The sequence below is a fragment of the Bremia lactucae genome, linkage group LG5, assembly GCF_004359215.1.
Source record: "Bremia lactucae strain SF5 linkage group LG5, whole genome shotgun sequence".
Classification (NCBI taxonomy): domain Eukaryota; phylum Oomycota; class Peronosporomycetes; order Peronosporales; family Peronosporaceae; genus Bremia; species Bremia lactucae.
The window spans coordinates 3927349-3939616 of NC_090614.1; the positions used below are offsets into that span (position 1 = coordinate 3927349).

At 45.7% G+C, this 12268-nt stretch overlaps 5 protein-coding genes across 5 annotated transcripts; 2 read left to right on the plus strand and 3 right to left on the minus strand.

Annotated features, from left to right (window-relative positions):
• Positions 1-978: 978 nt before the first annotated feature.
• Positions 979-3705, minus strand: CCR75_001101 (uncharacterized protein; the record flags this gene model as incomplete). The annotated part of the gene is made up of 3 exons (XM_067959206.1): positions 979-2690; positions 2749-3201; positions 3304-3705. The coding sequence occupies 3 exons, from the start codon at positions 3703-3705 to the stop codon at positions 1155-1157; spliced, it is 2391 nt and encodes a 796-aa protein (XP_067821066.1). The 3' UTR covers positions 979-1154.
• Positions 3338-4684, plus strand: CCR75_001102 (uncharacterized protein; the record flags this gene model as incomplete). The annotated part of the gene is given in 5 exon segments (XM_067959207.1): positions 3338-3710; positions 3721-4143; positions 4192-4343; positions 4414-4514; positions 4574-4684. 5 exon segments carry the CDS (start codon positions 3338-3340, stop codon positions 4635-4637), a joined length of 1113 nt encoding a protein of 370 aa, XP_067821202.1. The 3' UTR covers positions 4638-4684.
• CCR75_001103 (uncharacterized protein) lies at positions 3725-3922 on the minus strand (the record flags this gene model as incomplete). Its single annotated transcript, XM_067959208.1, has 1 exon — positions 3725-3922. One exon carries the CDS (start codon positions 3920-3922, stop codon positions 3725-3727), a length of 198 nt encoding a protein of 65 aa, XP_067821201.1.
• A 23-nt stretch (positions 4685-4707) lies between the features above and the next one.
• Positions 4708-6825, minus strand: CCR75_001104 (uncharacterized protein; the record flags this gene model as incomplete). The annotated part of the gene is made up of 1 exon (XM_067959209.1): positions 4708-6825. The coding sequence occupies one exon, from the start codon at positions 6823-6825 to the stop codon at positions 4708-4710; it is 2118 nt and encodes a 705-aa protein (XP_067821197.1).
• Positions 6826-9254: 2429 nt separating this feature from the next.
• Positions 9255-10937, plus strand: CCR75_001105 (uncharacterized protein; the record flags this gene model as incomplete). The annotated part of the gene is made up of 2 exons (XM_067959210.1): positions 9255-9981; positions 10038-10937. 2 exons carry the CDS (start codon positions 9255-9257, stop codon positions 10631-10633), a joined length of 1323 nt encoding a protein of 440 aa, XP_067821196.1. The 3' UTR covers positions 10634-10937.
• Between the last annotated feature and the right edge of the window lie 1331 nt (positions 10938-12268).

Consider the following 12268-nt stretch of genomic DNA (forward strand, 5'->3'; position numbering starts at 1 on the left):
AATGCCTCAAACTGCTCCAACTGAGCAACATGTTGCTCAGGAGGACTACCCAGGAGCCTGGCCAGGGCTTGTTCACCAAGTCCCTGCGCCATTAGCCCTGCCACCTCCCGATGATGTTCGGAGAGGTGGGGAAAATGAGCCCAATCAATGTTGAGGCTCATCCTCACGTACACACGCAGAGATGCGGGTCGTGGGAAGGATTTCAAGTGCTACCAAGTGTAGGCGGGCACGTCGTAATGCGGCCACGCTCTACTTAAGCACACACCCTAGCACAGCGAGGAAGCGGTTTGCACCTGCTTCTCTTGCGTGCAGTGAGGAAGTTGTGGTGGGCGCGCAAGCGACCTCACCCAACACACTAAGAACTCTGGTGAAGTGACGTCATGGGAGCGGTAATCCGTCTCCTCGTGCGCACTTCCCAAGTAGGTAGTAATTTTCAGACTGATTTATTTTTAATAGAATTAAATACAAATACCTATTTATACCAATTAAAATTTTGTCTCTATAAATAACATTTAATATGTATTGCGAGCATATCTTTCTAGATACCTCGCGTAACGGATGACGCTAGTCGTCATCACGGATGACGCTGAACGTCACCCCTCCTATTGTGAATGCACCCATGTGCACCACATCAACAAGGGTTTGGTCACAAATGTGCACCACACCCGAGTGTTGGGTCTAATTACTTTTATTTAGTAGTTGACCATCCCCTGAAGTGCACCGAGTGTATTCAACGGGGACTGTGTAACATTAGGGCAACTCTAGCCCGTTTCACGCTGCGCGTAGCGCACGATGGCGAAATCTGGTTACGTTGGCCCTTACTTTAGCAAAGGGTTACTCTCGTTCGTACAAAAGCACCGCATAAGCTCATACGATAAGCAACCGTATAATTAGCAGCAAAGGATCGCTCTAATGCGTTTTCAAAAAAACCAACTACTTCCTATACTGTAACCGGTAGGGTATACAAAGACAAGTACCAACACCATCGCCAATCACTAGTTTATTAAACCGCCAATGATCCTCCTAGTAAAACCAAGTCAAATGAACAATTGCCACCCCTCGCTCCTACTTGATTTCTTTTTGCAAGCAACCCAAAAGCAACTTCCATGGTTTAAAACGTACCCCCAATCGTTCCATTGTACCCCCGCGCTCTCTTAATACACACGCGCAAATGGAGGAACATGTTGACACTCCTTTTCATCAAGCGTTTGATCCTGTACACCTCGATACGCAATATGCGTCTCACCATGCTCGTCATGATACGCCATCGTGTGTTTCATCCAGTGCACATCATCTCGCGTCGTATAATCTTCATGCGCATGCGCACCCCGCGATTCTTTCCGTGCTTCGGCCGCGTGCATCGTACACGCCGCACATGCCAATAAATTCTTCAATTCCAGTGTTTCGACTAAATCCGTATTCCAAATCAACGAACGATCCGTAACTTTGACATCATGAAATTGTGGCACCACCTCATCAATCTTTGCTTTCCCTGTTGCCAACGATTTTGCCGTACGATAGACACCCGCATCCGCTTGCATGGTCTTTTGCATTGTTAAACGTAACGTAGCCGTAGGGATACTTCCATTGGCATAGCGTAACGTATCCACGTTAGCAATGGCTTGCAATCCGCCATCGCGAGGCATTGGACGCTTGGCTTCATTACGTGTCGTAAGCGTGGCAATTCGTTTCGCACAAGCACGTCCAAAGACGACGAGATCAAGTAACGAATTGGCCCCTAAACGATTGGCCCCATGGACTGAAGCACAGGCAACTTCTCCAGCGGCAAATAACCCATGTATAATTTTATCCGGATATACACGATGGGGATCGGGGAGGCCGGATACATCGGGCATGACCACTTCCCCCATATAATTAGTGGCAATGCCCCCCATGTTATAATGGACGGTCGGGAGTACAGGAATGGGCTCTTTCGTCACGTCAACACCGGCAAAAATTGCAGCGGTTTCGGAAATGCCAGGCAATCGTTCATGCAAAATTTCTGCCGGTAAATGGTCAAGATGAAGGTAAATATGATCGTGATACTTCCCTACGCCACGACCTTCACGAATCTCCATGGTCATGGCCCGTGATACCACGTCCCGGGATGCCAGATCTTTGGCCGTAGGTGCATAGCGCTCCATAAACCGCTCGCCTTCGGCATTGCGTAAAATCCCGCCTTCTCCACGAGAACCTTCGGTAATGAGGCATCCCGCACCATAGATGCCCGTAGGATGAAATTGAATGAATTCCGGGTCTTCTAGAGGGATACCGGCACGTAAGGCCATTGCGGTACCATCACCGGTACAAGTATGCGCCGATGTACAGGAAAAGTACGCACGACCGTACCCGCCAGTGGCCAAAACGGTATTATTCGTATGAAACCGGTGAAACGATCCGTCTTCCATATTTAAGGCCATGACACCCACACACTCGTGGGCGTCATTCATTATCAAATCAATGGCAAAATATTCGATAAAGTACGATGTATCAAATGCTAAGGAGCGTCCGTAGAGGGTATGGAGCATCGCGTGGCCCGTGCGATCCGCGGCACATGCAGTGCGACGGGCTTGGCCACCCTTGCCAAACTCAAGACTCTGTCCCCCGAATGGACGTTGGTAGATCTTGCCGTCCTCGGTGCGGGAGAATGGCAAGCCAAAGGCCTCGAGCTCCCGCACAGCCTCTGGGGCCTAGTAGAAAGATGGTAGGATAGAAATAAAAAAAAACAGATTTCGAAATACGACGTACCTCGCGACACATGTAGTGAATCGCGTCCTGGTCCCCGAGCCAGTCACTGCCTTTCACAGTGTCGTACATGTGCCACCGCCAGTCGTCCTTGGACATGTTCCCAAGCGCGGCATTAATGCCACCTTGAGCCGCAACTGTATGGGAGCGCGTGGGAAATAATTTCGAAATACACGCAGTCTTAAGGCCTGCCTCGGCACAGCCCATGGCGGCACGGAGCCCAGCGCCACCAGCGCCTACGATAACAGCGTCGTACTCGTGGTCCACGACCGTGTACTTGGACGTAAGCGAAGAGTTTGCCACACCTTCTAATGGACGGGAGCTCTGGATCGCAAAGCCCCGCGTCGTGGCTAAACGACCGAAGGCCGGAGGCTTCACTAGGGTCTTTTTTATCGACGTTCGAAGCATTTCTAAAACTGGTGATCGAGAGAGAAACCACTGGAATTCGGGCGAAGCCTTTCGTAAAAACATGAAAGCTTTTTAAATAAAATTGCGAAAGTATTGGTTTGTATATTTGATATTTAACACCGTCGCTCGTGTAGTAAAACATGCTCTTACATCGTCAGTAATAATCCCATACAAATACACAGCCATGAGTCCGACAGGAGGGACCCCGACCGTGGGGACACCATCTCCGCCTTGCGTGACGTCCTCGCAGACGTCTATGCGCAAGAAAGAGCCACGCGTTGTGTCCAACACGACCACAAGCGGCACAAGCGTGAGTATGAGCAAGAAAGCCGCAGACGACGCCATGGGGAGTGCCGCGAGCTTGTCCAGTGGGGACTTGTTCGTAAGGAACCTCTCCATCATGAGCGTCGCGCACATTGCTCGAGGCGTTGGTTTTGATGCCATACAGAAATCCGCGGCCGACGTATTAGCGGAGATTCTAGGCAAATGTATTGCAATGTATTTTACCCATACAATTTTAAATTCGAAAGCCTTGTTGTTACGAGTATACATGTATTGTTTGACTAGATATTCAACGCATTGGAGGCGCTGCGAAAGAACTCGCGGAACTCGCGGGTCGCGCGCATCCAAAAGCAACCGACGTCATGCAAGCGTTCCACGACTTGGCGCCTGCAGCCGTGGAAATGAACGACTTAATCAAGACCTTGGAGAGCGTGAAGCGGCCATTTCCACGCGACGTGCCGCGATTTCCAGCTCGGAAGCGCGACATCTCGGGCAATACTATTGAACAGACGACAATTGGCCGACGAGAAGGACTTCCACCGCATGTTCCGACGTTTTTGCCTCCTTTGCCAAATCGCCATACGTATAGCTCCGAGAGTCGACTCGTTGTCGAGCGGGAACAGGACTTGAAACGCCAACGATTGGGGCTCTTAAGCGAGAAAGCCCATGTACGACAGTCACTTCATGGACTGCAGACTGTAGCGGCGAGTACGTTGTGTTTTTTTTTTGTTTTGTTTAGATGGCGGTGCTAGATAGGATACGAGACTGAGTTTTCATGTGCGAATGCAGAAAAACCGATGGCTATGGTGCGGCAGCCAACGTGGAATGCGTTCCAAGGCGCGACGGGCACTAATGCGATGGACAACCCATTTGTGCAGGCTCCAGTGGTGCTTCCGTCTGCGCGGGATGTACGGCGATATTGTAAAGTGACGTTGTGGGCGGTATTGTAATATTGTGGCGAGTTTGGATGTATTGTAGACCCTGTTTTCCGGCCCCGATCGTACGTTTGTGCCAAAAGTTGAAAACGAACATGCAAAGAACCAATTAAATAACAATGTCACGATTCCAAAGCTAACGAGGTTAGAAGCTGCTGCGGTCATTTATATTAAGTACGAATCTAATCGTGGACTTTGTGCAGCCAAGACCAAGGAAAAGAAGAAAAAATTATGGCGGGTACTTTTCATGACGGCGATTCCGAGTAACCTTTTGCGTCTCATAATATATAAATATATAAAACGTCTCGTTCCAATGCGTTAATCAAATCAGTTGACACTAAAGCACATTGAAAGTATCTTCTTGTACTACTTCGTTCTTGACCACTTTCACCTCGGTAGTGCTTAATCCGCGATCGACGTCCAACCGTAATATATTGGTGGGCTGAACAATGCCCGTACGGGTTTTATTTTCAATGTTCCGTGTCATCACGAGCTTGGACCCCACACCGATCAAGAGGAGACTCATCGCGCCACTATACAAGATCGCGATATCAATCGGTGGACCAAACCCAAGGCCATGCACGGCATCCCGCAACGGTTCGGTACACCGTGGTCCACCCCACGCTTTTGAAAAGTTACAAACGCAACGGTACATCTGGTTACACGTGCCGGTTCGAATTGTTGACGTCAGGACGGTACAGTCTTGATCCGTCTTGCAATGGGCACCTCCACGGACTCGAATCCATCGATTCTCCACGCTCTCATACTCGCTCAAATGATCTTTAATCCACCGCTTTGTAGGATGACTCGAGGGATCGCACCCCACAGACATTGTTGAGAATTTCGACACGTCTTGATAAATTCGAATCGAATCGATTTTTAAATACATTGGAAACCCATCACAAATGGTATTGTGGAGAGCATTCGTACCCGTGCCACGACAAGAAGCTCCTGCATTCGGAGGCGTTGCGCCCCAACTGGACGAAAGCGCGACGTTGAAAATCACGTACATGGGTTCTTCGAGCATAATCTTTTGAACATTCGTTCTGAAAGCGTCTTGCGGGACATTCTCGACTGCTTTGGCTGGGATTTCAAACAAAACGATATTTTCAACCATCCATCGAATGTATCCTTGAGACCCCGTGACCCATTCGAGCTGGTACTTGACATACGTCGTATACACACCAAGCTGAACGGGCCAATTGGCCGAAAGGGCATCCATTTGGTACTCGAAAGGTGCCATGACGTTGCGTTTCGGTTCTTCCGCTCGTAACGGAGACGAACATTTGGGGTTTGAGCTATCCGGATCACAGAGGAACGCCCCAGTGTATCCGTTGATCACGGGCATACAATTACCAGCGTCGTTCATTCCCCAGTGTTTCAACCCACGACCGTCAAGAAGGCTCAGATCCGAGTATCCATCTCTTGATGCAGGACACGTATTCACTCCTTGACACGTATTGCTTGTAATTCCACGCTTGACATTCGCCAGTACCGTCTTCGGGTCTTGTTTCTGGCTACGATCAGCGGTACAAAGCGTATTCGGTGCATATCGAAGTCCTTGGTACCAACTGGGTTGTCCTCGAACTTTGTAAGTTCGGAATGGGATACCTGGAAAATTGGCACCAGGGGTTGTACATTGGGAAGCATAGACGCAATAGGCATTGGTATCGTTAATAGGAGGAAGAAGTCGAAACGAATCGGCCATGCCGGGTGCCACTTGAATACTCGCGGAAATGCTGGTCCCTCCTCCTTCGAGAAGATCAATTTCAGGGGCTCCACGTCCTTGATACGGATTCAAACCGTGTCCTGGGTTCCCGTCGCACGCATTAATGCGTTGACTCATTCGAAGTTTCTCATTGCATTCGTTGTAGCTCCATGGCCACATGCGGTTGGTTGATTGCGAAAAGAGGGCTCTTCCTAAGTTCCCCAGGAGCCAAATTCCGGGCCACGTCGGGTAAAACGCATTGCTTTTGACACGATCTTGATCGTTGCCCATGTCAGGATTCCCATAACTCGTAGTTGCTGGAAGCTGTGCCACAACCTCCATTGCTCCTCCTTGAAAGCAAAATTTGTTCCAGGATTGAACCATCCCGGACCGGTAGTACATATGATGTGTTTCAAACGCAGCAGGCTTGGCGTACGTGTTCCAGACGGTATACGTAATGTTGTTTTCCTCCATGATTTTGATGCGGAAAATTCCTCGACCGTCCGAGTCCGTGATGGTCTCTGTCATGTTGACACTGTAGTATTCAAGGGCAGCATTCACGCCGTCGGGCATTTCCAATGCTGTCCACAAGTGATCAGAACCAGCCGAGAAATTCCTACCCGGAACGTTGAATTCGTCGCTCATGACAAGCGTCCACGTATCTCCGCGGGAAGACGTGATTGTATGGGCATCAAGTGGGGTATCAATGTCGACCCACGGTCTCACGCCCGAGCGAGACGAAATCATTGAATTTGTACGTTTTGAAATCGCAGACCTAGCAGCTGTGGCTACGATAACGCAGATCCAAAGCCTTCTGTGCATATTGTCCTTTTCGTGACTTTAGTTGGGATATGCAATTGTGCTGGCTAACAAGTTGAGAAATGAGTTCGACAGTGCATTATGGTCGCTCAGGTGCTTCCAGTACGACAAAAACGTGTTGTTTTTATTGCTTTTGAGACGATGACGACGTCGAGACTTGTTAACATTTGTAGCAACTAATGACAATATAATATGCAAGTGTGTGACAATGTCACAATGTTTTGCTTTACTAGCCTATGCTTCCCGTGGACTAGAACATTATAAAATCCGTGAAAGCAATTATGGTATCTTGCGGAAAATAAGGGTTTGTAAATTGCAAGACATCTATCTCCACAGTCATCCACGATTTATCGAAGCTTGTTATTCCTGTAAAATCGACGCAACTATAGAAAAAAAAACACAGACGGCTTACTTAGATGAAAGGAACATTCTTAGTTCACGTTTGCTAATCCTGGCTTCAAATGTGTTTGATTTCCACCAATGTGGATTAGCCGATTTATACGAAACTTGTCATATTTCTTAAATTAATTCACCTTTTGGAATATTCCGTCAAGAGGGAGATTATGACTGGTCGAATCTTATCATGCTTTGATAGATGCCGTTCTCACAAGCTACAGTATTAGGTAGAAGCTATTCTATACAATCAAGCCCTCGGATCAAAATCTTGTTAGTAAGTTTCTTTCACATACCAAAGATTATTGTTAGACTTGGATACTTTAGCTGAGATAGGCACTACTTACTGGCGATTGCGTCTTTAACGTGTTTTCTTGATTGAATAATTCAATTGGATCCCATGCCTATTTCTTTTCAAATTTTATTTAAAAATCAAACTAACTTTTTAATTCCGTAACAATTAACAGCAGAAACTCACTTAATATTTTTATTGGTAATAAATTGGATAGCTGCTCTACTATATGTTTTTTGAAGATTAACTTTAAAGGTTATCTCTTACCTTAGTAACCCTATTTTATGAAGCATTTATTGCTCTTGAGGAACTGATTCCGCATTTTGCCGTGGAAAAAGAAAGGATTAGAATGAAATGTTAACTATTTTTTCTTAGGTAGACAACATTCTGAAGCTAAACCTTTTCATTGTAGATATCCCTTATGCTAGCCCTATTTGATGAATGTTGCAGTTCAATAATTTTTCATGCCTCGCGAGATCTAGCTCCCGATTGGAGGGTCCTTTCAATGGTAGTTCTTGCCTCAATAGTAAGCCTTCATGCTGTTGGATCTCCGGCAGAGTTTTACTGTATTGCTCATGGTTATGCTGACTATTCTTTTCACAAGAAATCTGCAGCGTTGAGCAAAAATGGCTCGTGATAGTTTTGAGCTGTCATTCTCCTGAGTTAGGTTTGACCTGTTCTAATTTTCGGATTCGTAAAGTTGAAATTTGTGCCTTTGTATAATTAACTCTTACCTTGAATCGTATGTCCCGTAAATATTAGTAATAGATTTTTCTTTAGATTGAAGGATGAATACATGTGAGTTACTTTGAAAAAAACATATCATCTCTTACTGCAATTGATACAATAAGGTAGAGTTTATTTTTTTTAAGAAAACAATAAAATCAAAGGATTCAAGTACATTCACATCTGATGCAGATTTTTCAGGCAAAACAGGCAATACTGAAGCATCGATGTTAGCCATCATGACGTCTACTGTGAATATTGCATATGATTTTGGCGATTTTAAGTTAATTTCCGACCGCATATCTACTGGGCAGGGAAACATACATAGCAAGGTTCTGATCACGGCGACGAAGCTGTACGAGCCGTGTAGCTCAACTTTCTTTGTGTCGGTTTCAAAGCAAAAGCACTGTTTGTGAATTTGGAGCTGATACTACAGCCATTAATGAATGTAGAAAAACAAATAAGGTTGACTCAGCAAAGGAAAAATACTGAGCATCGTTGAATGACGATCGCATCTCTGCTCTTTTAGCTAGCACGACATAGTGTAAGCCGTGATTCGATTCAATGCCTACGAGCACGCTTTTGCGTCATGAAGTGATAAGCACGATACGAAAGGACAAGTTGTCTTTACGAATGAATTACTTAATAGTGCCTGCTACCTCTATTCGTCCCCACGAATAAAATGTATTTGTTGTATAAGTTTATACAATTATTAGAGGACTGAAAATATGATACAGTATCTGCCACCACCGAAAAAAATATGTGTCGCAACGTAATATTTTCCTCTATAAGAGCATGTCGGACACACAATTAGAATCAAATGCTTATTGCAAACGCAGACTTATGCAACTAGCGATGCCTTTTCGGATTGGCCAGGATAGCGTTCCGTGATGGTGCTAACCTTCACACGCACTTTGTTTTGCAAGCATCAGGCCACTCTGAACTTATGCCATACCTCGAGTTACTTTTGCTGGTATTGGCCACCACAGTTCAAGCGGAGACCTTGTGCTCGTTGCCACCCGTGGTGTATACGACAGCCAAAGTCGCGTACCCAGCCGCTGCATTTGCAATTGAAGCGCTTGAACAAAATAATATCGCAACGTGGTATTCCGATCAACTCAAAAGTGGCGATTATGCTCAACTAGCTACTGACCTCGTGTCGCTATGTCCAGAAGACTCGCGATTAAGTGTCGTGGTCTACGGATTGCCCGAGAAAGACTGCAATCTCAAGACACCGACCGACCGCACCGTCCATACTGCCGCGGACTACGTGGCCTTTCTTACGAAACTAACGACGACTATAGGCAAGAGGAAGGTCTTATACATTCTCGAACCAGATGCCATTGGGTTACTCACTGACGCTTCGAGTTGTGGCCATAAGGCAGGGTACTTGGCGAATTTACAAACTGCCGTGGGTCTACTGTCACAAAACGATAATGCAATGATCTATTTAGAAGTTGGGTACTGGACTCTCGAGTCCCCCGCAACAGCGACAAATGTAGCCACTCTCGTCAAACAGCTCACGACTCCAGGGTCGAGAGTCAAAGGAATTACGCTCAACACTTTAAATTATCAGTCTATCAATACGTTATCGACTCTCTGTACTACGTTCCAAAACGCAATGGGATCGACGGATCTCCACTGCGTCATCGATACATCTCGCAATCGCAATGGTACGTGTCATATGGCTACATTCAACTCGCCCCTCTAATTTGTAAGATTTTTACAGACAAACCACCGAATCACGAGTGGTGCAATGTCCAAACAACGGGCATCGGCGCACTTCCAACGGATCAAACAGGGTACGCAAACGTCGATTACTTTGTGTGGGCTACACCACCGGGCACAAGTGACGGCACGTGCCGACATCGACGTTCAAATTCCATGGCCGGGCCTCCCCCGGGCGAGTTTTTCCCAGCATTTTTTCAGTCACTATGGAATCAGAGTCTCTTAGTGGCTGAAAAGAAATATCCACCAATAAGCGGCACTCTTATCGAGTCGGATGAGACCCTAGCTGACGAGAACGACGCTACTGACACACGCCCGCGACTTCATGCGGCCAACGACGCATATATCGATGACGATACGTTGCATTCGGCAACAGCCCTTCAAGTATCGGGCGAGAACTCAAGTAAAAACACGAGGGGCACCGGCGTGGTCGCAATCGTTGCCCTCGTAGGAGTTGCCGTCGTCGCCGTCGGGGCTGTCGTCAATTGGCGTCGCAAGGAAGGCAAATTAAAAGTTGCAAGAGAGACGGCGCTGTCGGCGTTGGCACCACTTCCGAATTTTCCCCCGCGAGAAAGAGACAGCTTGAGCATCTTATAGGTAGTTATTCAATTCGTTTGCAAGAGAAAGGGACAGCTACAGCATCTCATAGGTAGTTATTCGTTTTGTCTGTTCGTGGAAAAAAGCATCTGTTTTCTTCAACTCGACGACAGATGTGCACTAAAGAGGGGTAATTACCCTGTTGACGTGTGCATGTTGGATAAAAGAACCAACGGTTTCCTCACGGTTTAGGCAACTTTGCTGAATGGTTAGTTTCCGATTTATGATTTTTGATCTAAAAAAAGCTACTTATTACAAAATATTGGTAATGTAGCTAACTTCGCACATTTTCGACTGGGCGGCTCCTATTTACGACAATTTTTTTCAAATAGCCTGCTTGCCAAGTTCATCATCGCTTCCGTCAATTGATTGTCTGTAGCATGCCACACATCAAAAACTATTGAAACCATAAGGTGCGGGAAGAAATTATATTTGAGACTGGAGTAGGGAATATAATAATGCATAACATGTTCTAGTTCTCCGCGGCTAGAAGTATCTTCAACTGTCTATGTAACGGGGCACTACGACTTGTACTGCTTCAGTACAAGTCCACTTCGCACTGCTTCAGTTGCGAGTGGTGCCTTACGTCACTTCACGTACACTAGTAAGTGCAGAGAAAGACTTCTCTTTAGGACAGCTACCTTAAAGAGGGTTAAATGAAAACTGTATTAATATAATTAAGTTTATCTTCTTTCTATCTGTAATGTTTACTTAATTATAAACTAATACTAAACATGCAATTGAAATCTTATTTGTCTCTCTCTCTTTGTTTACGTTTACAGCTAATTAGTCTGCGGGATAAATAGATATAATGTGTAACGGGGTGTATCTATACATGAAATTAACAATAAAAGATTGTTAATTAATATTATCCAAAAGGTAGATAATATTTGGAGGAAATTACTTTAAATAGTAATTTCCTGAATTCTTATCCATAAATAGGTATAGACCATTATGTCTATTTATTCCGCAGACTAATCAGCTGTAGAAGTAATCAAAGAGAGTTACGAGATAAGATAGATAAGAATTCATTTACATGTTTAGTATTAGTTTATAGTTAAGACAACATTTACAAAGATAGATTAACAAAGACACTTAACTATATTAATACAGTTTTCATTTTACCCTCTTAAGCTAACTTGCCTTAAGAGAAGTCTTCCTCTACACGTACAGTGTACGTTACTTAACGAGAGGCACCACTCACATCTGAAGCAGTGTGAAGTGGACTTGTACTGAAACAGTACAAGTCGCAGTGCCCCGTTACACCTGGTAGCACTTTGTAGTCCGTCCAAGGACCACATTTCCCACATTTAACATGGACATGTTAGATGGTAGTGGGAATACGCATCACGTTTCCCCTGAAAGCTACTCCTTTCTAAGTGATATAGAAAGGAGTGCGGTTGAACGAATGAGTTCATCCGTAGGAAACGATGCAATCCTGGCATTACTGTCCAACTTAGACAGAGATGCCCTCCATTCAACCGTCGCCAAGTTCATACAACATGAACTTGACGAGATGAAGGAAAAAGTAGCCTTGCTGAATCAGCAAGGCTCTCAACAGGCGGAACTGTTGAGATTACAACAGGTACAGACCCCTGTACCTGGGATGACGCAAACGCGTCGTCCCGAAACTCT